Source organism: Heloderma suspectum, chromosome 3 (genome assembly GCF_057233095.1).
Source record: "Heloderma suspectum isolate Gila_16-S chromosome 3, 16-S_ref, whole genome shotgun sequence".
NCBI classification, from domain to species: Eukaryota; Metazoa; Chordata; class Lepidosauria; order Squamata; family Helodermatidae; genus Heloderma; species Heloderma suspectum.
In genome coordinates, this window is record NC_139460.1 from 195,029,890 (window position 1) to 195,056,656 (window position 26,767).

Below are 26,767 nucleotides of genomic sequence, written 5' to 3' on the forward strand. Positions count from 1 at the left end.
CATGGACCATAGCACACCAGGTCTTCCTGTCCTCAGCTCTCTCCCGGAATGTGCTCAAGTTCATTCATTGCATCAGTGATGCTATCCAGCCATCTCTTCCTCTGCCGTCCCCTTCTCCTTTTGCCTTCAATCTTTCCCAGCATCAGGGTCTTTTCCAGGGAGTTTTCTCTTCGCATTCGGAGTTTTCTATTTGAGCTTCAGTATCTGTCCTTCCAATGAGCACTCAGGGTTGATTTCCTTTAGGATTGACTGATTTGACCTCCTTGCAGTCCAGGGGACTCGTAAGAGTCTTCTCCAGCACCACAGTTAGAAAGCATCAATCTTCGGTGCTCAGCCTTCCTTACAGTCCAGCTCTCACAGCCATACGTTGCTACTGGGAAAACCATAGCTTTGATTAGACGGACCTTTGTCGGCAAGGTGATGTCTCTGCTTCTTACTATGCTGTCTAGGTTTGCCATAGCTTTCCTCCCAAGGAGCAAGCGTCTTGTAATTTCATGGCTACAGTCACCGTCTGCAGTGATCTTGGAGCCCAAGAAAAAACCTTCTTCTCTATTTAGATTCTGATTCATAAAAGAGTCATTTTCATCTTGCAAAAAAAAGTCGATTAGATTGTTGCCTCAACTGCTGTGTTAGAAGGTCTAGCAGATAGGTCAGAATTGTATTTAGAACATTTTTGCATTTGCCATTCTGAAACACATTAAACATTTTCATTTAGGATTTAAACATAAATGTTCAAACATTGAAAGCGCAAAGTGAAATTTAAACATGCTAACAAACCAATGGAGCCATTAGGTAGGATGTGGTGATAGAATTCCGAGCTATTCTACTGCAGATTACTGTGTGTGTGTGTGTGTGTGTGTGTGTGTGTGTGTGTGAGAGAGAGAGAGAGAGAGAGAGAGAGAGAGAGGTTTCAATGCTCTCTGCATCCAGGAAATTAGCAAATCTCAAGATCATTACAGTAATTTTAGAGTAGTTTCTTATGGAGATCTAACTTCTGCCTACCTCTGGTCTAATCTGTATGCCACTTCTTCTCTCGAGCAGCATACATGGGGTGATCCCACAGTTCCAATTTACCATATATATCAAATCCATTGAATATGGATATCTCACTGGAACCTACCATCAGTGCTTATAATACAGGAGATGCCACCAATGTGGTACTAGCTGCTAAGCAGTGGAGATGAAGCTAGATACCTTATGGGTTGAATAAGGTATTCAACCTTCATGGGTTGAAGGTTTTGAATGTGGTTGATAAATTAAGCTTTGACCTTAACTGCATTTTATTTAGGGTGCAATCCTAAACAAGTTTAGACAGAGAAAAATCCTACAACTCCTAGCATGCCCCAGCCAGCGACTTTTTTCCATCTAAATATGCATAGGATTGCACCCTTACTAAATTAGAACACAGATGTATAAGCCAGAGTCCTTCAAAACACAGTTAGATTTTTCCAAATATTTCATGAAGCATAAAGAAGTTTATATCAAAGAACTAAGCCAAATAATTGGTAATATGCCTCTTTCATATTTCATTAGGTTCAAGAGCTTGGATGAATGACTATCAGTTAGATACCTAATATGGCTGGCAATAAAAAAAGCAAGTCACGTTGAGTTCTTTTTTTGTGGTATGCCAGGGCATGATTTGTAAATAATTTTATACTGCTGCTTCTTTACTCTGTTTGGGACATCTTTCAAACAAATACTGAATTGTTGGATATTTAGTGCATTCCTGATAAGATCTGGCAATACACCAAGATTCTGACCCAGACATTGTTCTGTCACAAACTTGATTTTAATAGTAGCCGAGATGCATTCCAGCAAAGAAATGTAAACACCTGAGGAAAATCTGCAAACAAATCTTATTTAGGGAGGTGGTCTTAAATAGAAAATGTGGCCATAATACAACTCAGAGTTGGGCAACCATAAGCTCTTTATAAGCACACTTAAGTCTGTGCTGGATTGAGGCCTGTGAATTTAATGGGGATATTATAAACACGATGAGTTGAAATATTAGCAAAATTGGTAACACGATTATTTCCCTCTTCTTTTTTTAACTTTCTCTCTTAAATACATCCAGTATCGTAGTCAGTCTCCAAGTGATATTTTGCATCTAAGGAATGACTCTTTGACATCATCTCTATGAGTATAACATAGTAATCCAAATGGATTATCTGAGCAACTGCTCCAAAGATCATTTTCTATATTGTTGGTGGGATTCCTGGTTTTTATTGTTGTTTATTCGGTCAGTCGCTTCCGACTCTTCGTGACTTCATGGACCAGCCCATGCCAGAGCTTCCTGTTGGCCGTCACCACCCCCAGCTCACCCAAGGTCGAGTCCGTCACCTCCAGAATATCATCCATCCATCTTGCCCTTGGTCGGCCCCTCTTCCTTTTGCCTTCCACTTTCCCTAGCATCAGCATCTTCTCCAGGGTATCCTGTCTTCTCATGATGTGGCCAAAGTACTTCAGTTTTGCCTTTAATATCATTCCCTCAAGTGAGCAGGCTGGCTTTAGTTCCCGGAGTGTGGACTGGTTTGATCTTCTTGCAGTCCAAGGCACTCTCAGAATTTTCTTCCAGCACCACAGTTCAAAAGCATCTATCTTCCTTCACTCAGCCTTCCTTACGGCCCAGCTCTCGCAGCCATAGATTACTACGGGGACTACCATTGCTTGAACTATGCGGACCTTTGTTGTCAGTGTGATGTCTCTGCTCTTAATTATTTTATCAAGATTTGTCATGGCCGTCCTCCCAAGAAGTAAACATCTTCTGATTTCCTGGCTGCAGTCAGCATCTGCAGTAATCTTTGCGCCTAGAAAGACAAAGTCTGTCACTGCCTCCACGTTTTCTCCCTCTATTTGCCAGTTATCAATCAAGCTGGTTGCCATAATCTTGGTTTTTTTGAGGTTGAACTGCAACCCAGCTTTTGCACTTTCTTCTTTCACCTTTGTCATTAGGGATTCCTGGATAGGTAGTATTAATCAGATCATTCATGAGCAAGTAGAATGGATGTTCAGTTTGGATTAAACACCGCATGTGTACTTGTGGAGGTAATTTTAAGACAAGGTTGCATTGTCTTCTACAAGCCAGCTCTGTCCTCCTCACACCTTTGGTATTCCTTTATCAAACAACCCCTACTTTCATCTTGACTGTGTCTGTCTTGTAGATTTGCACTTTATTCCCTCCAAGTTGGGAACATATCAGTTATTGTTGCTAAATATTAGGCAGTGGATGTGTGTACACTGCACAGATAATGTGCAGATTCTGCTACTGGCCACACAGAATTCAGCATTCTGAGAATCTTGACTTAAAAAGGGGGGGGGGGTTCTAGCCCTTATGGCTTTGATAATAGGACTGAAAGCACATGAGCAATATATGGTGAACATTTGTCAGAGTAGGGCTCAGCAGGATATCTGGACTTCAGTGCTCTGAATGTTATCCACCCTAATCGAGAGTGGCCTAATGCTGTTGGTTTTATTTGCATTGAGATATTTGGGACTTATATCTAAAATTACCAACATTTGAAATAAAATTCTGGGATCTCAGAAGCATGGAAATAGAACCTAGGGTGTGAGGGAGGCATTAGGAGGCAGAGACTGCAAGTCCAGAGGTGTAGCCTACAAAAATGCTATTAATCTAAGATGTACAGCTATTACATATGCCTATATCATCCACACATGATCTCACACTCCCACAGATCGATGTGAGCTCATCTACAATTGTGCCACAATCATAAAGTAGGAAATAGCCTACATGCAAAGTAGATAACTCAAGAAAATGAGCCAAGCCACAGCCTGTACATTAAGCATGTAGGAAATGGCAACACATAAACACTTTCACTTATCTGATTCATATACATATATTCCACATGGACACAGGGCAGCAAGATCCAGAGTAAGACCCCAACCCACACTCCCACCCTCTCTTTTACATACACACACATTTGTGTGCTCGATGACCCTAGCCTAATATGTGGCTGCTTCTCTGTTGTGTTTATTGGCTTCAGCATGGCCCTGTATTGCCATGCCACCCTTCATACATCTTCCCTATGTGGCCCAGTGTAGGGTGGGAAAGCAAAACACCAGCAAGGTAAGCATTGGGCTGGTGGTAGTGGTGTGATGTGGTGAGGAGGGCTTGAATGTGTAGGCTAGCCAGTGTGGCTCTTTCTCACCACCCATGCCCCCAACGGTTTGCCAGTATTCACACCAAAATAGTCAACCAGGCATCAAAGCTAAATAGTAGAGCACATGCTTTGCATGCAGGTAGTCCCACCATGTTCAGTTTGTAGCACCTCCAGTTAAAAGGCTGCCAGATAGCAGGGCTGTCAGTGCAGACAAATCTGTATAATTAAACTAACATGAAGTGTTGAACTTCTGCCACACTCCCAGGTATTCTCACTGGATGAAAGTATGCTATATTTTATATCTTGCTGAACTGTGATCGAAAACAGTGGGCTGAGCACAAGATGTAAGGAGAATGGCCTTGTGAAATAACCTGATCACCTAGAGCAAGTAAAATATCGCCACTTGTATTCAGGATGGGAGGTTTTTGCAAGTTGGGATACACTTGGTTGTTTCTCTTTTTCATTCACCCTGTGGTATAAATGTCTAACATGGCTGTGTGCTGGTGGGCTCGCAGGGCTCACCAAAGTAACTCAAGGACCATTGTTTTCAGTATTCTAGGCTTTCAAAGCAGTATGGAATGGACATATATCTAAAGAAAGAGTTCCTTCAGTACACAGGATCCGTGAAGGAGCGGGGTGTGCTTTACCTTCTGATGTCTTTACAACAGGTAGGTAAACCAGTGGAGCAAAATTTGAGCATCAGAGTGAAGTGGCTGTTTACTAAATGTATAACAAACCCTGTGAGGTAAGTTTCCATAGCCTGAGAGGTAACGCCTCTCTGCTCAACTATTTGTCATCTTTCCACAGTATTGCCCAAGCTGACAGTGATTTACCCAAGGCCTCCTAATAAGCTCTGTATTTGAATGGGGGATTTGGGTTTCCAAAGGAAACTAGGGGGAAACTAGGGTTTCCAAAGGGAGCCACACACTCTGTTACTGTACAAAGGCCTTCCAGTTGTGAGTCCTGACCTTCATGTGTTCCAGCCTTCTGTTTTGACAGGCCCTGCTTTTGTGCTTTTAACCACTGACTTACAGAAGTTTAAGCTGGCAAAGCTCTTCTTGGCATGGAGAAAAGAGGAGGGAAACACTTCACCTTCTACACTGATGTGTGTGTCAGCCTGTTCTTAAAGGCATAGGAACGGGGTAGGAAAAAACACACCTGTCACTTCCCATCTCATTGGCTATACACCCTCTTTTTCCTTGCTGTCTCCCTTTTCTGGTGCAAAAGTGTATAATCCAAAACAAGGTTGGCCTGCTGCCCTAACACTGCTGACCCTAATTGGATGTTTTCAGAGATAACGAGCCATTAGGATAAACTCTAAGGACTCAAACAGGGTTTGGAAGCTTGTATCCAGATGAAGAACTCTTTCATTAACTTTGGTTCAGCAAGACACATCCTCTAAAGGCCTCTCTTTATAGTTACAGATTACACTAATGAATATGTTCATTTATGAAAATGGGTGAGTTGACTGGCATCATGTTGAGTTCTTAATATGATCATATATGCCATATGACGTGTGTGTGTGTGTGTGTGTGTGTATATATATATATATATATATATATACACACACACTATGTAGATCTGATCCTGTATACAGTTATGATGCAGCATATTTTAGGATTATAATATTTTCTATATATTATTTTGTAAAATTTGCATGCATAGTTTTTAAAGCAGCGACAGGGAAGCTCCAACCTGATCACAGCTAAGGGATTTCCACTCCTCCCTCCCATTCTGCAAATGAGGCTTTTAAAAAGCCTCCCTTGATGACAAGCCTAATTATAGCACGGGGTGTATTTGGGGTCACTGTTGAGGAGGGAAGGACTAATCCTCCCTACCCCAACCCTGCAGACTCCCCTCCCTGAAACATTGCCCCCCCACTGCATTTAAGCTTTAAAGGTAAAGGTGTCCCCAACCAGTCGTGTCCGACTCTAGGGTGTGGTGCTCATCTCCATTTCTAAGCTGAAGAGCCAGCGCTGTCTGAAGACGCTTCCGTGGTCATGTGGCCGGCATGACTGAACACCGAGGTGCACGGAACGCTGTTCCCTTTCCCGCCGAAGCGGTACCTATTTATCTACTTGCAGTTTCTTGCTTTCGAACTGCTAGGTTGGCAGGAGCTGGGATTGAAGACAGGAGCTCACTCTGTCACGCGGCACTCGGGTCTCGAACTGCTGTCCTGCCGACCTTCCGGTCTGCAGTTCAGCATCTTAACCACTAAGCCACCGCAGCCCCATGCATTTAAGCTTTACAAGAGCCTTAATTAATGTCAATAGAGGCTTAAAAAAAGCCTAATTACAGTGGGGGGGACTTGGAGGGGTGTCACAGGGTAGAGGAGTGGAGAGCTAACTCCCCAATGCTGTGACCCCCCCTGAAAAACTGCCCCTCCCTCTCTGCAATCAGGCTTTTAAAAAGCCTCCATTGCCATCCATTGAGGCGCTTTCGACAAAGTACCCCATGATATCCTGATGAGCACCACCCATTGTGTCTTTTTAAAAGCTTGATTGCAGTGGGGGAAGGGGGATGTCTGAGTATGTGGGCTGTTCACACAACACGCTAACCCAGACTCAGTGATTGAGTGTGGGTTGTGTCAAACCGTGGGTTGTTTGTTGAAACGCGGGTTAGTGTGTTGTCTAAATGCAGCACATTTTCCACAGGGTGGGTTATCATGTTGTCTGAACGCAGGTGGCTTGTTAACCATGCACTGTGGCTTGTTAACCACCCTGAATAACCCAACAACAAACCTAGATTCTCAAGATGGATTGTTGGGGAAAAATAAGCCACATTGCATGGTTAACAAGCCACCCTGGCTGCGTTCTGACAATATGATAACCCATGGTTCAACAAACAACCCACAGTTCAAAACAACCCACACTCAACCACTGAGTCTGGGTTAGCGTGTGAACAACTCCTGTGTGTATATAAACGTGAGTGAGTATATGTGTGTGCACGTGTGCATACAACAGTGTGTGTGTGACTGAATGGGGTCTGGACAATCACATTGAGGCTGCGTGCCAGCAGTAGGTTTTTCTCACCCACTTTGGGGTGCAACCGCACCCACTGCTGGCATGCGGCCCATGACATGCTTGGCCAGAACCAATTTGGCCCTTGGGCTGAAAAAGTTTCTCCACCCCTGGGTTAAAGATGCCATTTGTGTACAAACATATTTATGCTTTCATCTGGGAGCATTTCCTTTCCTTTTCTTTTCTTTTCTTTTCTTTTCTTGTGCCTTGGATTTTTCTTTTGTTTTGATCTGTCTAAGCATTGTGATCCTCTGATAGGGGTCAGCAACTGACAGGCTTTAGGACAAGTTGGGTCCTTCAGAAGTTAAGTTCTGTCCCACAGATGTCAGCCAAGAGACACAATGACTTTGTGGAGGGAATGGTGACTGTGGCTATGGATTTGCCATCAGTCCATTTTAAGAGGTGGTCTGGCCCTATTACTTTCCAATTTCTCCTCAAAGTGGCCCCCAAGTAAGGCTAGTTATGGATTAGTATCCTATTTTTTTATGGTTCCTGTTCTGCAGGATCAGCAAAGAAAAGGTGTGATCGTTTCCTCAGACAGTAACTTCTCCATGGCAGTAGCATATCACGCCTCGGAGCATCAAATTCCTGTGTTTGTCATCATGTCCACCAGCACCTTGCCAGCTAGAGTTAAAATGTGCCGTGAGTATGGTGCCATGGTAATTTCCTATGGCTCTACAGCGAGAGATTCCCAACTGCATGCCAGGAGGCTAGCACAAGAAAATGGCTACCTGTATCTTGAAGAGTAAGTGGATATTTAATATATAATACCCAGACTTGAATTTGGCCCAGCCACAAGAACTCATTGTTTCGTATGTGTTTTGCCTTCTTTGGGGTTTAATCCATGGCAATATATTTGTGCCTATGCCAAATTGGTCAAAGGTAATCCACTTTTGGCCTCATTTGGATTTAGGCTCAGTGTATTCAAATTAATTCTCCAGATGATCAATTTTCTCTGTCTCATATATTCTGTCATTTACTTTATTGAAAGACTTGAAAGACTATCTGTACACTTGAACAAATTGTAGCATGGGAATTTGACTCACCTTGTAGAACAGCAGTTCTTAAAGTACCATCTTTAGCTCCCTTAATCAAGGGAATATTCTCATAGGAATAATGGGGAATATAATAATGGAAAACATATATAGCAAAAGTTTGTGCCTGTATTAAACAGCTGTTGCCATTCTGTGAATTGGCTTGACAACTATTGTTAGTAGCCAGAACTACTAGCTTAGTTAGAGTCATGATGTGCACTAAGCCAGGAAGGATCCACTTAAAAACACAAACCTTTGACAGCATGATACCCTTAAATTTGAGCAGCAGCTCCAAGTAAACATAAATCGAAGTAACTTCCATAGAATGGCTGGAATCAGTGGGACCACCTTTGCCAGGAAGCAGGTTTAGCCTGCTTTCTACCCAGACATGAGCTTGAACCATGCTTTCTGTTTCTACCCATCATCAGCCTGACACCAGGAGACCACAGATGACTGAGGGCAAGATTTAGTGAAATGTGAATTCTGTAGTGCAGTATTTCCAAGTATAAAAGGGGGAAAGTCGTTTGTTTTTGTGATTCTCTGAATGGAAAATATAACACATGCATTGGCCACAATAAGGGTCACAGTATCTGTTGAGATGCCTTGGGATTAGAATATTTTCCTTTCTGCCAGCCATGAGCATAAAGCAATAAGTGTCCTGGATCTCTGCTTGGTTTATCCATTTGATGGAACAAATGGAATAAACAGTTTCCAAATGCTATTTTGTAAAAAAAACCAAAAAAACAACCCACTAATTCATCATCCTGCAGGTTAATAAACCAAAGAAAAATAACCTTTTATAAACAGCTCTTTCCAAATGTTCCAGCTCTGATATAGTTATCCCCACTTTAAAACATGTTTCTTCATGTTTCTTCATAATCTGTTCACTGAAACAGTTTTAACAGTTGAGAAGTAGGTCTCTTTAAATCTTCTTTGTAGCCTTCAGGGAGGTCCTCCAAGTTAGAGGTTAAGGTATCAGATTTTGGCTCTGGATGATGGAAAGACTTATGCAGCGTTGGTCTGCTTCACATTTGCACAACAGGCTAAATTGAAAGCCATCATTTCCTGAAAACTCCTCGCTATCCTAAATGCAAAATTGACCATGCCCTCATAATGGAATGAAAGAGAGGTTCAAAACAATATAATTTCTATGGCTTGCTTTTTTCTTTTTTTTATATAACAGCAGAAAGCAAAAGAGGGAGAGACGTGCCAAGTGCAATAGCAAAAGAACCCAGAGCTCTCTGCTAAGCCACAGCTGAAGTTGTTGTTGGCTATATACCCATACAGTTGATATGTTAAAATTTAGAAAAGCCCTCAGACTATCCCAAGATCTTCCCAAGAGGAAAACTTTAGACAATGGGCATATCTGTATCATAGACTTATCCTGATTTAATAGTAATTTTGTTTCCCCAAGGAATCTTGGGAACTCTAATACTACAAGTGTCAAGTTTCCCGATCCCCCCAGCACACACCCTCAGGCAATCTGACACTGGACATCTAAATCAGTGAGATTTCTTTATTGCAGGAAATCCCACGGCAAAAACTTAATGGTTACACTCTTCAGAAATCATATAGCTGATGGTCAGTAGCTATAAGCTCTATGTAATTCCAGAACAGTTCAAAACTAAACACTACCACTGTGACTGAGATCCTCATCAACATGGTTTCCCCACTGCCATCTCCATGGCTCTGGACACAAGGGAACGGACTCAGGATTCCAGGCGTATCTAACCCAGGCAATCCATACACAGGGCTCCATACCTCGGATAAGGAATGGGAATGATTCCTGGAATGATCCCTCAGGCAATCAAGGGGTAAATTCTTGAAAGGCCTAAACAAAACCACACCCATGGAGAGTTAGTCCAACTTTGAATCTTTCGTTGATAACTCCAGGCTACATGGTCAAGGCCTATCACGACCAAGGGTAAACCTACACACGCAAGGAGTTCCGTGCCACCACTTTCGCATTGGTAACTCCACGCTGCACGAGTCCAGGCAGAGGAAAGTCCAGAAGTCATAGATTAAACCCAGCCTGCTGGTACGCTGAGCTGATGACAAACAAAGACACACAATCCACAGGAAATGAGAATTCAAGTCTATGAAAAGCCTCACAGTACTTTTCATGGCAAGACTTTAGCAATCCAAAGGCAGAGTCCATGTGCAGAGTGCCTCTAAAAACCCAGACAATGATGGATCCAAATAGAGAAGGCTTTGGGCAATGAAGACGAGATGTTCCCAGCAAAGGTTCTTTACCTTTGCTTCAGCTTAAAAGGGAAGGTGTGACTGTAAGACATACCCTTCAGATCCTGTGTCAGACAAGGGCTTTGGCCTTTCAGCAAGGGCCCTGTCTAAACAGGGCATCACTACTAACCCCTCCAGCGCTGATGCTTCAACCTGGGCGACTCTTCTGCAAACCCCACCCCACCTCTGTCAGGTTTTCATGGACAGCTTCCAGCCTCCCTACCTGCCAATGTGTAAGGCCCCAAGCCTGAACCAAGCTATTAGTAGTTTTAGAGGGGCTGAGAGGCCCCATAATGCTCTCTGACTTTGGTTCAGAAGGCTGCTTTTTTCCGCTAACAGGCCTCTTGATTCACCAGGATGAGTCAAAGACCAATAAGACCGATGGTTTGGCCCCAAGCGCATTATCAAGATGTGCCTGGGAAGCGAAGTTTGTTTGTCTTAAAGCTGCAGGTGGCTGTGCTGGGAACCAAGCATGGCTAGTCTACGCTGGGAATGAACGCTAGGTGGTGCTTGCTAGTGTCGAGCTGCCTCACTGCTAACATGTATGGTATAAGACCCATTGTACTCCATGGCTCTGGGTTCAGAGAAGCTGTCTGATCCAGTCATTGGGTATGCCTGTGTACTGATTGTACTCAGTAAAGTATCTCCTTGTAAGTAAACCTGGATCTGATTTATCGCTATCTTGGCACCTCTAACCTAAGAGTTCAAAGCCCACTGCAGGGGCAATACACCAGGCCAGACCAGCAGGTGGCCAGGGAGTTGCGTGACTCCCCCTGGCTCTGCTCTGAGAACACCGACATAGATAAGCTGACACAGATTCTGACATTCCAGAGGCTGAATAGGCCCAAGCCCTTCCGGGCTACTTCTAATCAAACCCTGAATAGGCCCTACAAGGCCCACTGCAGTGCTGAAGCTGGGCCCTGACAACGAGGAAGCGAGGACTCTCCAACATAGAATTCTCAGCAGTCTCATCAAACTAGAACTTGCAGGATTCTTCATGGGACCAGGGGGCGCGGTGGGGGGGGAGAACACTTAAACTTGTATAGAAACAATCTAAGTTTGGAGACTGCAAGGAGGTCAAATCAGTCCATCCTAAAGGAAATCAACCCTGACTGCTCATTGGAAGGACAGATACTGAAGCTCAAATATTTTGGCCATCTAATGCGAAGAGAAAACTCCCTGGAAAAGACCCCGATGCTGGGAAAGATTGAAGGCAAAGGAGAAGGGGATGGCAGAGGATGAGTGGCTAGATAGCATCACCGATGCAATGAATATGAACTTGAGCACGCTCCGGGAGAGAGCGGAGGACAGGAAGGCCTGGCGTGCTATGGTCCATGGGGTCACGAAGAGTCGGACATGACTGAACGACTGAACAACAACAAAGTTTGGAGTACAGATAACCCTCTGTCACTGCTATGTTTCGGGGGGGGGGGGATGTATTTATTTATTTATTTATTTATTTATTGCATTTATACCCCGCCTATTTTCCTCTTGCAAGGAACTGTGGCTTAGTTACTGTTTTGAACCTTGGCAACTCTGTAGAGCTGGGAGTAGCAACAGTGGGTGGATCTTCTGCTAAGTTGTCACTTTTGTGTGCTGAATTAAAGAACAGGTGTTTGAGGCCTGCTGATTCTGCAGTCATTCCTTCTACCTATACAACAGTCACCCTTCTGTTACTTCAGTCCTGTCTGCTTCCTAGATACAGTAATTTCTGTCATCTCAAATGATTAGCAACTAGGGTGGTTTGTGGTGTCTGTGCCAGCAGTCTTCTATGTCGCGTTTGAAACAAAGTCACTTTTTCCCTGACTATGCCAGAACTAGTACTGAAAGTAAATGGGTACTTTCAGGCATGGAGTATCGATCGGCACAAGGATTAGCAATGGAACAAGAATGGTACTGTGAGCAGCAAGAGTTGTGTGTTGGTCGGGTTTTTTCTTTAATGGATTGCATTCTGAGAATGTTGTGAAGGGAGGTGGGATCAGTTCTTAATTTTTAACGAGAATGCCAGGGCTTTGCCCTGAGTAAGAGCCCTGCTGTTTGTCTATGCTGGAATGAAGCCCTCTCCTTAAATCTATGTGTGGAATCGGGATGCAGTTGCTCATGGTTGAGGAAAGGCACTCTGTATAAGCTCAGAGGTGCTTTCCTGCATTATATAATATCTGAGATGGCTTTTTTAAAGATGGGAGGGGTAGTACTAAATGGGTATCATTAAATGAGGGAAGGAATGGGCTGATAAGAGCAAGACTTAACAGTAGCTGCAATATATATTTTTCCCACTTATACCCTTGGCTGTAAATAATCTTAACGCATTTCTTATATGTGCATGGTACACCTCCCAAAAACAAATGCTGAATTTGCATGATGCATCGATGCCTACCCATGCATTTGAGGCAATGTGCCATAAAATGAGGGGCTGGGGATTAATATTAAAATACGATCATGAAGTGCCTGGGTTGCAACACCAAATTTAAGTACACAGATGTCTTGTTGTCCTTCAAGTTGTTGTTGTTCAGTCGTTCAGTCGTGTCCGACTCTTCGTGACCCCATGGACCATAGCACGCCAGGTCTTCCTGTCCTGCGCTGTCTCCCAGAGCGTGCTCAAGTTCATATTCATTGCATCGGTGATGCTATCTAGCCACTCATCCTCTGCCGTCCCCTTCTCCTTTTGCCTTCAGTCTTTCCCAGCATCAGGGTCTTTTCCAGAGAGTTTTCTCTTCGCATTAGGTGGCCAAAATATTTGAGCTTCAGCTTCAGTATCGGTCCTTCCAATGAGCACTCAGGGTTGATTTCCTTTAGGACTAACTGATTTGACCTCCTTGCAGTCCAGGGGACTCGTAAGAGTCTTCTCCAGCACCACAGTTCGAAAGCATCAATTCTTCAGCGCTCAGCCTTCCTTATAGTCCAGCTCTCACAGCCATACATTACTACTGGGAAAACCATAGCTTTGATTAGATGGACCTTTGTTGGCAAGGTGATGTCTCTGCTTCTTACTATGCTGTCTAGGTTTGCCATAGCTTTCCTCCCAAGGAGCAAGCGTCTTTTAATTTCATGGCTACAGTCACTGTCTGCGGTGACCTTGGAGCCCAAGAAAGTAAAATCTGTCACTGCTTCTATTTCTTCCCCTTCTATGTGCCAGGAAGTGATAGGGCCAGATGCCAAGATCTTAGTTTTTTTAATGTTGAGTTTCAAACCAGCTTTTGCTCTCTCCTCTTTCACCCTCAACAAGAGGCTCTTTAGATCCTTGTCGCTTTCTGCCATTAGGGTGGTATCGTCTGCATATCGGAGGTTGTTGATAATTCTCCCAGCAATCTTAATTCCAACCTCTGATTCATCCAACCCGGCATTTCTCATGATGTACTCTGCATATAAGTTAAATAAGCAGGGTGACAATATGCAGCCTTGTCGTACTCCTTTCCCAATTTTGAACCACTCGGTTGTTCCATGTCTGGTTCTTACTGTTGCTTCTTGACCCTCGTACAGGTTTCTCAGGAGACAGGTAAGGTGGTCTGGTACTCCCATCACTTTAAGAATTTGCCACAGTTTGTTTTGATCCACACAATCAAAGGCTTTAGCATAGTCAATGAAGCAGAAATAGACGTTTTTCTGGAATTCTCTTGCTTTCTCCATGATGCAGCGAATGTTGGCGATTTGATCTCTAGTTCCTCTGCCTCTTCGAAACCCAGCTTGTACTTCCGGTAGTTCTCGGTTCGCATACTGCTGAAGCCTAGCTTGTAGGATTTTGAGCATCACCTTGCTGGCATGCGAAATGAGCGCAATTGTGCGGTAGTTTGAACACTCTTTGGCGTTGCCCTTCTTTGGAATTGGAATGTAAACTTACCTTTTCCAGTCTTGTGGCCATTGTTGAGTGTTCCAAATTTGTTGGCATATTGAATGCAGCACTTTAACAGCATCATCTTTTAGGATTTTAAATAGCTCAGCTGGAATACTGTCATCTCTACTAGTTTTGTTGTTAGTAATGCTTCCTAAGGCCCACTTGACTTCACTCTCTAGGATGTCCGGCTCAAGTTCAGTGACCGCACTATCATGGCTATCAGGGACATTCAGATCTTTGCTGTATAGTTCCTCTGTGTATTCTTTCCACCTCTTCTTAATCTCATCTGCTTCTGTTAGGTCCCTGCCTTCTTTGTCCTTTATCATGCCCGTCTTTGCACAAAACGTTCCCTTGAGATCTCCAATTTTCTTGAAGAGATCTCTAGTCTTTCCCATTCTGTTGTTTTCCTCGATTTCTTTGCATTGTTCATTTAAGAAGGCCTTCTTGTCTCTCCTTGCTATTCTCTGGAACTCTGCATTCAGTTGGATATATCTACCCCTTTCTCCCTTGCTTTTCGCTCCCCTTCTTTCCTCAGCTACTTGTAAAGCCTCCTCAGACAGCCACTTGGCTTTCTTGCATTTCTTTTTCTTTGGGATGGATTGAGTTGCTGCCTCCTGAACAATGTTACGGACCTCCGTCCATAGTTCCTCAGGCACTCTATCAGGTCTAATCCCTGAAATCTATTCCTCACCTCCACTGTATAGAATCATAGAATCATAGAATAGTAGGGCTGGAAGGGGCCCACAAGGCCATTGAGTCCAACCCCCTGCTCAGTGCAGGAATCCAAGTCAGAGCATCCCTGACAAATGGCTGTCCAGCCTCATCTTAAAGGCCTCCAGTGTGGGAGAGCCCACCACCTCCCTAGGTAATTGGTTCCATTGTCGTATTGCTCTTACAGTCAGGAAGTTTTTCCTGATGTTCAGCCGGAATCTGGCTTCCTGTAACTTGAGCCCATTATTCCGTGTCCTGCACTCTGGGATGATCAAGAACAGATCCTGGCCTTCTTCTCTGTGACAACCTTTCAAGTACTTGAAGAGTGCTATCATATCTCCCCTCAGTCTTCTCTTCTCAAGGCTAAACATGCCCAGTTCTTTCAGTCTCTCTTCATAGGGCTTTCTTTCCAGTCCCCTGATCATCTTTGTTGCCCTCCTTTGAACCCTCTCCAGTTTGTCTGCATCCTTCTTAAAGTGTGGTGCCCAGAACTGGACACAGTACTCCAGATGAGGCCTAACCAGTGCTGAGTAGAGTGGAACTAGTACTTCCCTGGATTTGGAAGCGATGCTTCTATGAATGCAGCCCAAAATAGCATTTGCCTTTTTTGCAGCTACATCACATTGTTGGCTCATATTCAGCTTGTGATTGACAACAATTCCAAGATCCTTCTCGCTTGTAGTGTGGTTGAGCCACGTATCCCCCATCTTGTAACTGTGCATTTGGTTTCTTTTTCCTAGGTGCAGAACTTGGCATTTGTCCCTATTAAATGTCATTCTGTTGTTTTCTGCCCAGCGCTCCAGTCTATCCAGATCACTTTGAATTTTTTTTTTTGTCTTCCAAAGTATTAGCTATCCCTCCCAATTTTGTGTCATCTGCAAATTTGATCAGCATTCCCTGCACCTCCTCCTCCAAGTCATTAATAAAAATGTTGAAGAGCACTGGGCCCAGGACTGAGCCCTGCGGTACCCCACTCGTTACCTCTCCCCAGTTTGAGAAGGTCCCATTGATAAGCACTCTTTGAGTCCGATTCTGTAGCCAACTGTGGATCCACCGGATCGTTGTTTCATCTAGCCCACTTTGAGCTAGTTTGCTCATCAGGATATCATGGGGCACTTTGTCGAAAGCTTTGCTGAAGTCGAGGTATATGATGTCTACAGCATTCCCACAGTCTACAAGGGAGGTTACTTGATCAAAAAATGAGATCAGATTTGTCTGGCAGGACTTGTTTTTGACAAATCCATGTTGGCTTCGAGTAATCACTGCATTGTTGTCAAGGTGCTTCCAGATGGATTGCTTTATGATCTGCTCCAGAATTTTCCCAGGGATTGATGTCAGACTGACTGGTCTGTAGTTCCCAGGTTCCTCCTTTTTACCCTTTTTGAAGATAGGGACAATATATTCATAAGGGATATGATTTAGGTCATACCTGAATGGTTTAGTGGTTTTCCCTACGTTCTTCAATTTAAGCCGAAATTTTGCAACAAGAAGCTCATGATCTGAGCCACAGTCAGCTCCAGGTCTTGTTTTGACTGACTGTATAGAGCTTCTCCATCTTTGGCTGCAAAGGACATAATCAATCTGATTTTGATATTGACCATCTGGTGATGTCCATGTGTAGAGTCGTCTCTTGTGCTGTTGGAAAAGGGTGTTTGCTATGATCAGCGTGTTCTCTTGGCAAAACTCTATTAGCCTTTGTCCTGCTTCATTTTGTACACCAAGGCCATGCCTGCCTGTTATCCCAGTGATTTCTTGACTTCCTACTTTAGCATTCCAATCCCCTATGATGAAGAGGACATCTTTTTTTGGTGTTAGTTCTAGAAGGTGTTGTAGGTCTTCATAGAACCGATCAACCTCAGCTTCTTTGGCATCAGTGGTTGGGGCATAGACTTGAATTACTGTGATGTTGAATGGTTTGCCTTGGATTCGTACTGAGATCATTCTATCGTTTTTGAGATTGTACCCTGGTACTGCTTTTCCCACCCTTTTGTTGACTATGAGTGCTACTCCATTTCTTCTAAGGGATTCTTGCCCACAATAGTAGATATGATGGTCACCTGAATTAAATTCGCCCATGCCTGTCCATATTAGTTCACTGATTCCCAAGATGTCGATGTTCAATCTTGCCATCTCATGTTTGACCACCTCCAGCTTACCTTGATTCATTGATCTGACATTCCAGGTTCCTAAACAATATTGTTCATTACAGCATCGGATTTTCTTTTCACCACCAGATACATCCACAGCTGAGTGTCCTTTCGGCTTTGGCCCAGCCGCTTCACTCTTTCTGGCACTACTTGGAAATACCCTCTGCTCTTCCCCAGTAGTATATTGGACACCTTCCGACCTGAGGGGCTCATCTTCCGGCGTCATCTCTTTTAGCCTTGTGATACGTTCCATGGGGTTTTCTTGGCAAGAATAGTGGAGTGGGTTGCCATTTCCTTCTCCAGTGGACCACATTTTGTCAGAAGTCTCCGCCATGACCTGTCCGTCTTGGGTGGCCCTGCACGGCATAGCTTATGGCTTCACTGAGTTATGCAAGCCCCTTCGCCACAACAAGGCAGTGATCCATGAAGGTGTCCTTCAAGACAAGACCTCAAATGGCTGCAGCGATGATCTGTGATAGGCAGACATCCCAGAATTAATCTGGATGCACCTCTGTATGACTGGAACTCACAAATATGAGAGGAAGTACATTCAGACATACAACTGTAATATGGAAAGACCATACCAGAAGAGTAGCCACGTTAAGTCTCTTGCAGCAAAAACAATGAAGAGTTTTGTGGCAGTAATAACAAAAGGCAGAAGGCAGATGTAACATCTGAAGTGTGTTACAGGGAGTTTGAAAGCACATTCCCTGACTTGAAAATAGCCATACATTTTAATGTCCTAGAATGAGCTCTGGAAAAAAATGGTTCTGTAAGTTTCCACAGTGTCAGTTAAAGCCAGATATGGTGGGAAGCTATGGGTTTTTACCAGATATCTCCAACATACTTACCCCAATTCCTGAAACAGTTTCGCAACTATTTTTGAAAGTTAATGACTGGGGAGAAGGATGTGAAAGATGATTTATACCCCACTTTTCAAATTGTTTTTCTATAGTGGCTTATATTAAAACTATACACACATACATTCTCTCTCTCTCTCTCTCTCTCTCTCTCTCATTTTACATACACACACAAACACTTCAAAAAATGGTGGATAGCCCTCCTGAAACACAAGGAGAAGAAGACTGAGGCAGATCCAGGAGCAAGACTGAGAGTTGATCCAGTCTTTGACTTCCATGCATATATACATATATATAAAAGGCAAAGTGCAAAGCCAAGTTTACACCACTGATAAAGAAGCTGCTATGACTGCTGTTAAAAAAATGTTGCATCTGTCTTTGTCTTAGCGGCAAAATGGAATAAGCTTTTATAGTCAATCCCACTAAATATGTTAAATTTAGACTCAAATCATATGCAAACTTACCTGGTAAGTCCCATTGAACTCTATAGGGCTTACTTTTGAATAGGCATTATAGAATTGCTCAGTAAGATACTTAGATGTGGTTTTTCCCAGTACGACTGTGTAGTCGCCACGTGCTTAACTAGGGCTGTTTCTTCCTTCCCCTAACCTGGACATGTCTGGAAGCATCATCAAGAGATTTAAGGGAATGGGAAGTCTGTATGCATCTCCGATATCCCATGCAGCCTTCCCTCTAAATGCTGTTCAAGTTAGAAGCTGGATCAAGTGCACAGAAGTGGGAGGAAAGGAAGAAACTGGGCTCTATTGAATCCTACAGGGATCCAACTGTCCATGAGTGCTGCACCCTCACTCAGGGAAGGACTGATCTTTTTTAAAAAAAAGTGTATCAGTCGTTAAAGAGCCACAAAATTCTTTGTTGTTTTATGGAAAAAGGAAAATCCAGTGTATGTCGTCATGTCAGAACTGACCCTCAGTAACATTTTATTACATGATCAGTAGCAGTACAGTGTATTTCAGATAGTTTTCAGTGTGCTCAGTATCTTATACCCTTGTACAGCTTGTGCATCTATGAACAAAATATTAAAAAATGAAAGTATCCAGCACTCAAAGCCATGAAGCTATACTTATACATACAAGCAGTAAGAGGTTTTTTGCATTCCAGAAGAATCTGTAATTGCTTTAACAACATGCTAATGAAAGTTAACCTTAAGGTTTGCTGTTTTTAGCAGCAAATAATCAGGATATTGTTCCTTGTTGATGATCAGACATTTTCTTTCTGCTTGCTTTTGCAGAGAAGACGGTGCTGTTTATCTATCGGGGCTGGGGACCATGGGGCTGGAAATCTACGAACAGGTGCCAAAGCTGGATGCAGCGATATTCCCAGCAGGGGCCCACTGTGGATTGCTAGCAGGCTCAGCTGCTGCACTGAAACATTTGAACCCACATATTTCTGTGATTGTAAGCATCTGTATAACTTTGGCTCCCATGTGTATGTATTTTCGAAGTTGTGGTTATTGCATTTTTTTAAATTGGTGGTAGAATTAAATGGACTTATTGAACTAACTAAATAAATAGAAAGGCATTGGACTTTTAATAGCTTCAGTAGAAAAGCAGACCAAAGCAATTTCTCGATAAATGATATTAAGAGTTTGACCTTATTGTGGTTTTTTGTGTTGCTGCTCAGATCATGTACCCAGATCCAGTTCTAGTCAAGTTTCAGAAAAAGTACTGTTTGTGCATGATTAATTGTTCAGGATATGGATGGAGATGTGCATTCAAATATGCATTTCACTGAAAACAATGTAGTGAGGATAGATGGAAACCTACTAGTTCAACAGATAGTTCAATGCACATTCCAAGGCACATTTGGATATGCATCCAGTGTATGCCTGGCTTCCTGATCTTACAAATGATACACATGAAGAAGCCTGCTTACAGATTCCCTTAGGTGAAAGAGTTTTCATTTGATATTTCACACATTCACAGAGATCAGGGTGAAAGCACTTTCTTTTATTAAAGAAAACCCCTGAGGAAAGCTTTATTCTTAAGGGCTATTACCACATAAGGATGGCAAATCATGGGTTAATTAACCCACAATTTTCCATGGCACTTGCTGGTCCCATTCTGCAGCCTTTTTGAATATTCAACCTCCAATTAGGGGTTGCTAGGAGATGTCCAAACTGGACACAATACGTTAATTGTGGGTTAAACAAGTTGTTTGACCCTCAATTAACCTATAGTGCCCAGGTTTGGACATCCTCAGCAACCCTGATTGGGGGTTGAATACTCAAAATGGCTGCGACACGTACCTGGCACTGCCGGCAGCAAATCATGGGTTAATTAATCGACAGTTTGCCACCGTTATGTGAGAACTGAGTCTTACAATCAGAACTTGACTCGCTACCCATCAGGAGTAAGCCAGGTAACTTGACACATTTAAAATGAAGAGCACCATTGCCAAACAATTCTAAGCTCCGTTGATTTCAGTGGGAGAGACTTGAGCAGTGCTTAAATTTCCCTCACTCTTACTTTGTTTTACTTGCCGCTTACATGGCAAGCATAATGCCTGTCTCTAAGGGCCGTGGAATGTGGGCTGAATAAAGTGGGAGGGGTATGCAATGGAGGGAGTGGCGGAGGGAGTGGAGGTCAGTTTGGAAAAGGGAAGGCTGGGAGGAAGGAGAGGCAGAAAGAGAGTGAAGGAGGAGAAAAAGAGAAGAAAGGACAGAGAAACGAGCAGTGCGGTGGAGAAGGAGACAGTCTGCAGCTCAACGAAGAGTGCACCTCCACACAGGGACAGGCAACCAAGGACTAGAGAACTGGGCTAAGCAACTGTTGTTGGTCCAGCAATGATAACACTGCTCTTCACAGAGAACTGTGGGTTGAAATCTGAGCTGAACATATTTGGTTCATAGTTCTGTTAATAGTTTTCTTGAGGTTATTATTCACCAAACATTCTTAAGTTAAATAAATACTGTTAGATATGTATTTTGTTTGGAGTGACTACAGTCTGCCCCTCCTCATCCTAGTTATAGAAACCTGAAGCATTACAGACGTTACAGGTTAAAAACAACAATAAAACCATACAATCACGCCAATCTCTAAAATAGATAGAACTAGACCAAAAATCACAACTGGATCAATGGAATTTAAAAGCACTTACCTTTGCTGGATTGTCCCCAATTTTGTGAGGGTGCAGGAGCTGGTATTGAAATCATTTGGAGAGGATAGGGTGCCTAGTGCAGAGGAAAAACAATGGTGTCAGTCTTGAATGTATAGTAATGCAGATTTTCACATCTAATGATACCTGGGTATGTTCACTGTTCAGAGACACTTCTAGAAAGGAGGGGGGATGGAGATTGGATTCATCACAGCTGGCCTATTCCCATGCGAACTGTGTACCCTAAAGTATGCCCCACAGTCCTCTTCCATGTGAAGAGTTCTGTAGCAGGTATGCCTCAGCATTGGTCAATGTGGAAGGAGTTTCCTGAACAAACAAAATTTGAAAACTAGTAAGGTAACCAATGACACTTTCACTGAAGTTTGGAGACATAATAGAAATAAGTAGCTGAGCTCAAATGCTAAACCATCATTTAAATTTCTTTCCTTTTTCTCAGGGTGTGGAGTCAGAGAGTGTCCCTATATTGCAGCAATCGTTAAAGATTGGCCACCCTATAGAAGATCAGACCCGCAGTAGCCATCAGTTTTACAAAGGTAAGCGACTCTGGAAGCTTTCATACCTTAGGCCTTCCTCACGGAAGAAGAGAAGCTAAGTTATCCTGTTTTGTTTTATGATGTTTTGTTTCATGATGCACCTTTGATATGGTAGCCATTCGGATGTCCTATTTAATGCAGAGGTGGTACTCTGGGAGTTTGCCACTGGCTAAGACTTTGTTTATATGAATCAGGAAGCATAGTACAAGTAAGATGAAAAACAGTACATGTAATCAATACACAGTGTGGTTATTATATTGGTTATTACATTTGGTTAATTATCCTACGATTAATCTGACAATAGGGTCAAATACTACCCAATTAAGTAATCAGTTTCTTAAAATGAGAGGTATTTTGCAATGACTCTAGTGCCGGGGTCCACAACCATTTCAGCTCCGACGGCTGCCTGCACCAACGCTGTCTCCTGGGGTGGTGGGGGCAGCACATGTGCCTGCACACATCTCTCTAGGAAAAGTCTCTATGTTTCCTGCCATAGAACCCACATTCCTAGAGTGTCCCCAGAGCATCCTAGGAAACTGGTAGGCACCTTCAAGCACTGCTTCCTAGGATGCTCCAGGTACACTCTAGGAATGAGGCTTCTATGGCAGGAACCATAGAACTTGTTCTAGAATGTTTTTCCTTTCCCTACCTTCTCTGGTAGCCGCTCATGCTGGGGATCTGGGGTTGCCAGACAAGGCTTGGAGAGAGGCCTGCGGTCCACATGTTTTGCACCCCTGCTCTAATATAATTTAAAATATAATATTCTGATAAGGATTATTGTTTAAACTGGGCTATGACCATGCAGGAATAGGCTTTGGAAACTGTAATGACCTCCAGTGTTAATTCTTGTGGGGTCTTACTGACCTGGGGAACCTTACTTTTTCTTTCAACTCAAAACCTCCTGAAAATATGATTTAAAGAAACAAACAACAATAACGCTGGCCTTTCCTTCCCTCAACTACTACAAAATAGCTTCTGTTTATTAAATGAAAGTTTTCTCCATGTTCTGGTCACCCAGTGCAATATTTCACTCCCTCCCCCACTTCAATTTAGTTGGACACTAACTGACCCAATGCTATTTTAATGAACCCTCAAATAAAGAATTAAAAAGACAATGGGAGAGGAGGCTGAAATGCCACAGAACAATCATTCCATTTATCGTAGAAGAATATGTAGATTATGAAGTGGCACAGGTTAGGGGGAATGTTTTACATACATTTTCATATCTTCTTGAGGGTCCATTATAATGCTGAGATACACAGGAGGATTATGAAAAGGTGCTAAGTCCTGTAGATAACCATCATGATAAGGAGCTTTTCTACACAAGGCATTTATTGTGTGCTAGGCATTTCCTACTCATAATTGTTTCTGGGTTCTTTAGATGACATCATGACCCTCCAGTTTCACTTCTGTTTGTAAACAGCACTTTCAATGAGTTTTTTTAGAGCAGGGAAAATGGGTTACTATTTCTGAAAGTAAAAAAAAACACTGTTTCCATGTGTGTATTTTTGCTATTCTGCTATACCACAGCACCACCTAGAGGTTATGTAGCGGGAAAGCAAGAAAGGAAATGCTCCTCTTTCAGTGCTCAGATCTCAGTTCTGCAATGAAACTGAAAGCAGATGCAGCAGATTAACAGCCACATGTAGAAAATCCCAGAGTAGAGGTGGGGCATAGGCAGAGAGGCTGCTTAACCTGTGCAGTCTCCTTTCATATAAAACTACCCTCCCTGTGCTTTTTACCCACAAGGACGAAAGACAGGGGGCTCCTGTAGCTTTTCCATAGCTTTCCCAACTATGGCTGAAAAAAACAGATGGAGGTGTTTGAGCTGGAAAAGTTCTGAAGGTAAAGGGGTTAAGCTTAACCAGGCTGACTTTGCCTGACTTTCTTCTGCTCAGACTCAGAGGTTGCTCAGCCCAGGGCTGCTTTCTGTTGAAAACACACACACGCGCACACATACAAAATAGAGAAAACATATAAAACTCTGCATAACATTTACTTTGAGCTTTAAGCTTTGTGATACGGTAACATTTTATTCATGTTTTACATAGCTTTGCAACTCTCAAAATGATGGAGATACTCATCAGTGTATTTAATCTACAGATGGATGGAATTAATCACTCCATCCTACCTCCCAAAAGGCCCTCCACAAACACCCCCTCTGTTGTTTGTGCATGTTTAATGGAGGGGATATAGCTTACAAACAGTATATTCCACAGTGAACTAAAGTTATTATAGATATGTGTAAGCAACATTTCCTACATAATTATTTTACATTAAAATTAAAACCAGAGTCCTAGAACCAATGGTTTGGCTAGTTACTTGAAATCAATGTGTGAGCTTCAGCCTTCTCCTCCTGATTTTCTCTCCCAGTTTCCTCCTTTGCCCCCTCCCAATTCCTCTTTCTAATCCTCTTATCTCCCTACCTTGGAACACCAGGCTGCTGCTTCTTTCTTTCCTAATCCTCGGCTTCTTCTACTCCTCTTTTCCTAAGCCCTTCTCTAGGTCTAAGCAGATCAGCCAATGATCATCAGAAACCCTTCCCTCCATGCCCCAAACTCTGTGACAATAGGGCAGTTCAGCTAACCATTCCCAGAGGCTTTGCTGGGCAGTATCCAACTGAGTCATTCCATTAGCGCAAATGATGTTGCGCTAGTGGAAACTAGGTTCTGAACTATGCGCAAGGGAAGAATCCAACTAAAGTTACATTTGCACAAGCGGTTTTGCATATGGGTTGCACATTCCCATTTTATAATGAGTTATACAATGTTGTGCAACCAGTTGCGCAACTACTCGCACAACCTGTTGTGCAAATGTAATAGGCAAGCGCTTGGACAATAGAAAGATTCACTGGAGCTCTGCTAGTGCTATTTGAGTTTTCAGAATGTCAATCTTGGATACTGTCCATTACCACTACAAAAATCCTTTGTTGTGTTACAATATAGACAGCAAAATGGTATTGCATTGATTTTATTTCTATTTACAACTAATGGGGGAAATAAATTATTGCCTATTTTATATGTGTCACTTCAACCTACAGAAGTGAGTGGACCTTGTTTTGGGACCAACTCTTTGCACTTGACTGGGAAATTTGTTGATAAGGTTGTAACAGTGAGGTAAGTACAGGAAATGCTTAACTCCATGAGAACTATTATTTTGTGTGGTCAGTTTCTGGGGTATTTCCGGGTGATTCTAGGAGCCAATTCACAGTTTAGTTTTCTAACCTGAGCACAAAAAGTATCTTAGTTTAAAGCAGAAAATGCACCTGTAGTATATATTGCACATATTGTGACTGGTGGGTGCCAGAGTGCCCACAACCAGAAATATGGTGGTGGTGGGAAGAGCCAAGGATTGACTTGTGAGGATGCATCATAAGCCAGTGTGGAACAGGGAAAGGGCTTGGAATATTTCTGAGTGGGGCTGGCCTCTGTAGCCCCGACTGGCAGCTATGGGCCTGGTAGGCAGACTTGCATTCCCTGATTTCCCTACCACACAGTAAATACAGAAATGGATTCCCCGTCCTTTTCTAATTACCACTTCTGTTTATCCTGCAGGAAAATCTGATCATTTAATCATAGAATCATAGAATAGTAGGGTTGGAAGGGGCCTATAAGACCATCGAGTCCAACCCCCTGCTCAATGCAGGAATCCAAGTCAAAGCATCCCTGACAGATGGCTGTCCAGCCTCATCTTGAATGAATCATAGAATCATTGAATAGTAGGGTTGGAAGGGGCCTACAAGGCCACCAAGTCCAACCCCCCACTCAATGCAGGAATCCAAGTCAGAGCATCCCTGACAGATGGCTGTCCAGCCTCGTCTTGAATGTCTCCAGTGTGGGAGAGCCCACCACCTCCCTAGGTAATTGGTTCCATTGTCGTATTGCTCTAACAGTCAGGACGTTTTTCCTGATGTTCAGCCGGAATCTGGCTTCCTGTCACTTGAGCCTATTATCCCATGTCCTGCACTCTGGGATGATCAAGAAGAGATCCTGGCCTTCCTCTCTGTGACAACCTTTCAAGTACTTGAAGAGCGCTATCCTATCTCCCCTCAGTCTTCTCTTCTCAAGCCTAAACATGCCCAGTTCTTACAGTCTCTCTTCATAGGGCTTTGTTTCCAGTCCCCTGATCATCTTTGTTGCCCTCCTCTGAACCCTCTCCAGTTTGTCTGCATCTTTCTTAAAGTGTGGTGCCCCAGAACTGGACACAGTACTCCAGATGGGGCCTAACCAGTGCTGAGTGGAAGAGAACTAGTACTTCACAGGATTTGGAAGCTATGCTTCTATTAATGCAGCCCAAAATAGCATTTGCCTTTTTTGCAGCAACATCACATTGTTGGCTCATATTCAGCTTGTGATCGACAACAATTCCAAGATCCTTCTCGCTTGTCGTGTTGTTGAGCCATGTATCCCCATCTTGTAACTGTGCATTTGGTTTCTTTTTCCTAGGTGCAGAACTTGGCATTTATCCCTATTAAATGTCATTCTGTTGTTTTCTGCCCAGCGCTCTAGTCTATCCAGATCACTTTGAATTTTGTTTCTGTCTTCCAAAGTATTAGCTATCCCGCCCAATTTTGTGTCATCTGCAAATTTGATCAGCATTCCCTGCACCTCCTCCTCCAAGTCATTAATAAAAATGTTGAAGAGCACTGAGCCCACGACTGAGCCTTGCGGTACCCCACTCGTTACCTCTCCCCAGTTTGAGAAGGTCCCATTGATAAGCACTCTTTGAGTCCGATTCTGTAGCCAACTGTGGATCCACCGGATCGTTGTTTCATCTAGCCCACTTTGAGCTAGTTTGCTCATCAGGATATCATGGGGCACTTTGTCAAAAGCTTTGCTGAAGTTGATGTATATGATGTCTACAGCATTCCCACGGTCCACAGTGGAGGTTACTTGATCAAAAACTGAGATCAGATTAGTCTGGCAGGACTTGTTTTTGACAAATCCATGTTGGCTTTGAGTAATCACTGCATTGTTTTCAAGGTGCTTACAGATGGATTCCTTTATCATCTGCTCCAGAATTTTCCCAGGGATTGATGTCAGACTGACTGGTCTGTAGTTCCCAGGTTCCTCCTTGTTGCACTTTTTGAAGATAGGGACAACATTAGCCCTCCTCCAGTCATCTGGAACTTCC

General features: G+C 43.2%; 1 protein-coding gene across 3 annotated transcripts in view; it reads right to left on the minus strand.

Moving 5' to 3' along the window:
• PLAC9 (placenta associated 9) overlaps nt 1–22,143 on the minus strand; it is a 94,735-nt gene extending 72,592 nt beyond the window's left edge. Inside the window, exons 1-2 of one of the 3 annotated variants that reach the window (XM_084845244.1) lie at nt 21,952–22,143; nt 21,084–21,156 (exon numbers count right to left, since the gene is read on the minus strand). In XM_084845244.1, the coding sequence (XP_084701370.1) occupies nt 21,084–21,138 (55 nt within the window). In that variant the 5' untranslated portion in view covers nt 21,139–21,156; nt 21,952–22,143. Of the gene's footprint in view, nt 1–21,083; nt 21,157–21,660 lie in introns of all 3 variants that reach the window. The other 2 variants (XM_084845243.1, XM_084845242.1) reach the window with 2 other exon arrangements.
• Between the last annotated feature and the right edge of the window lie 4,624 nt (nt 22,144–26,767).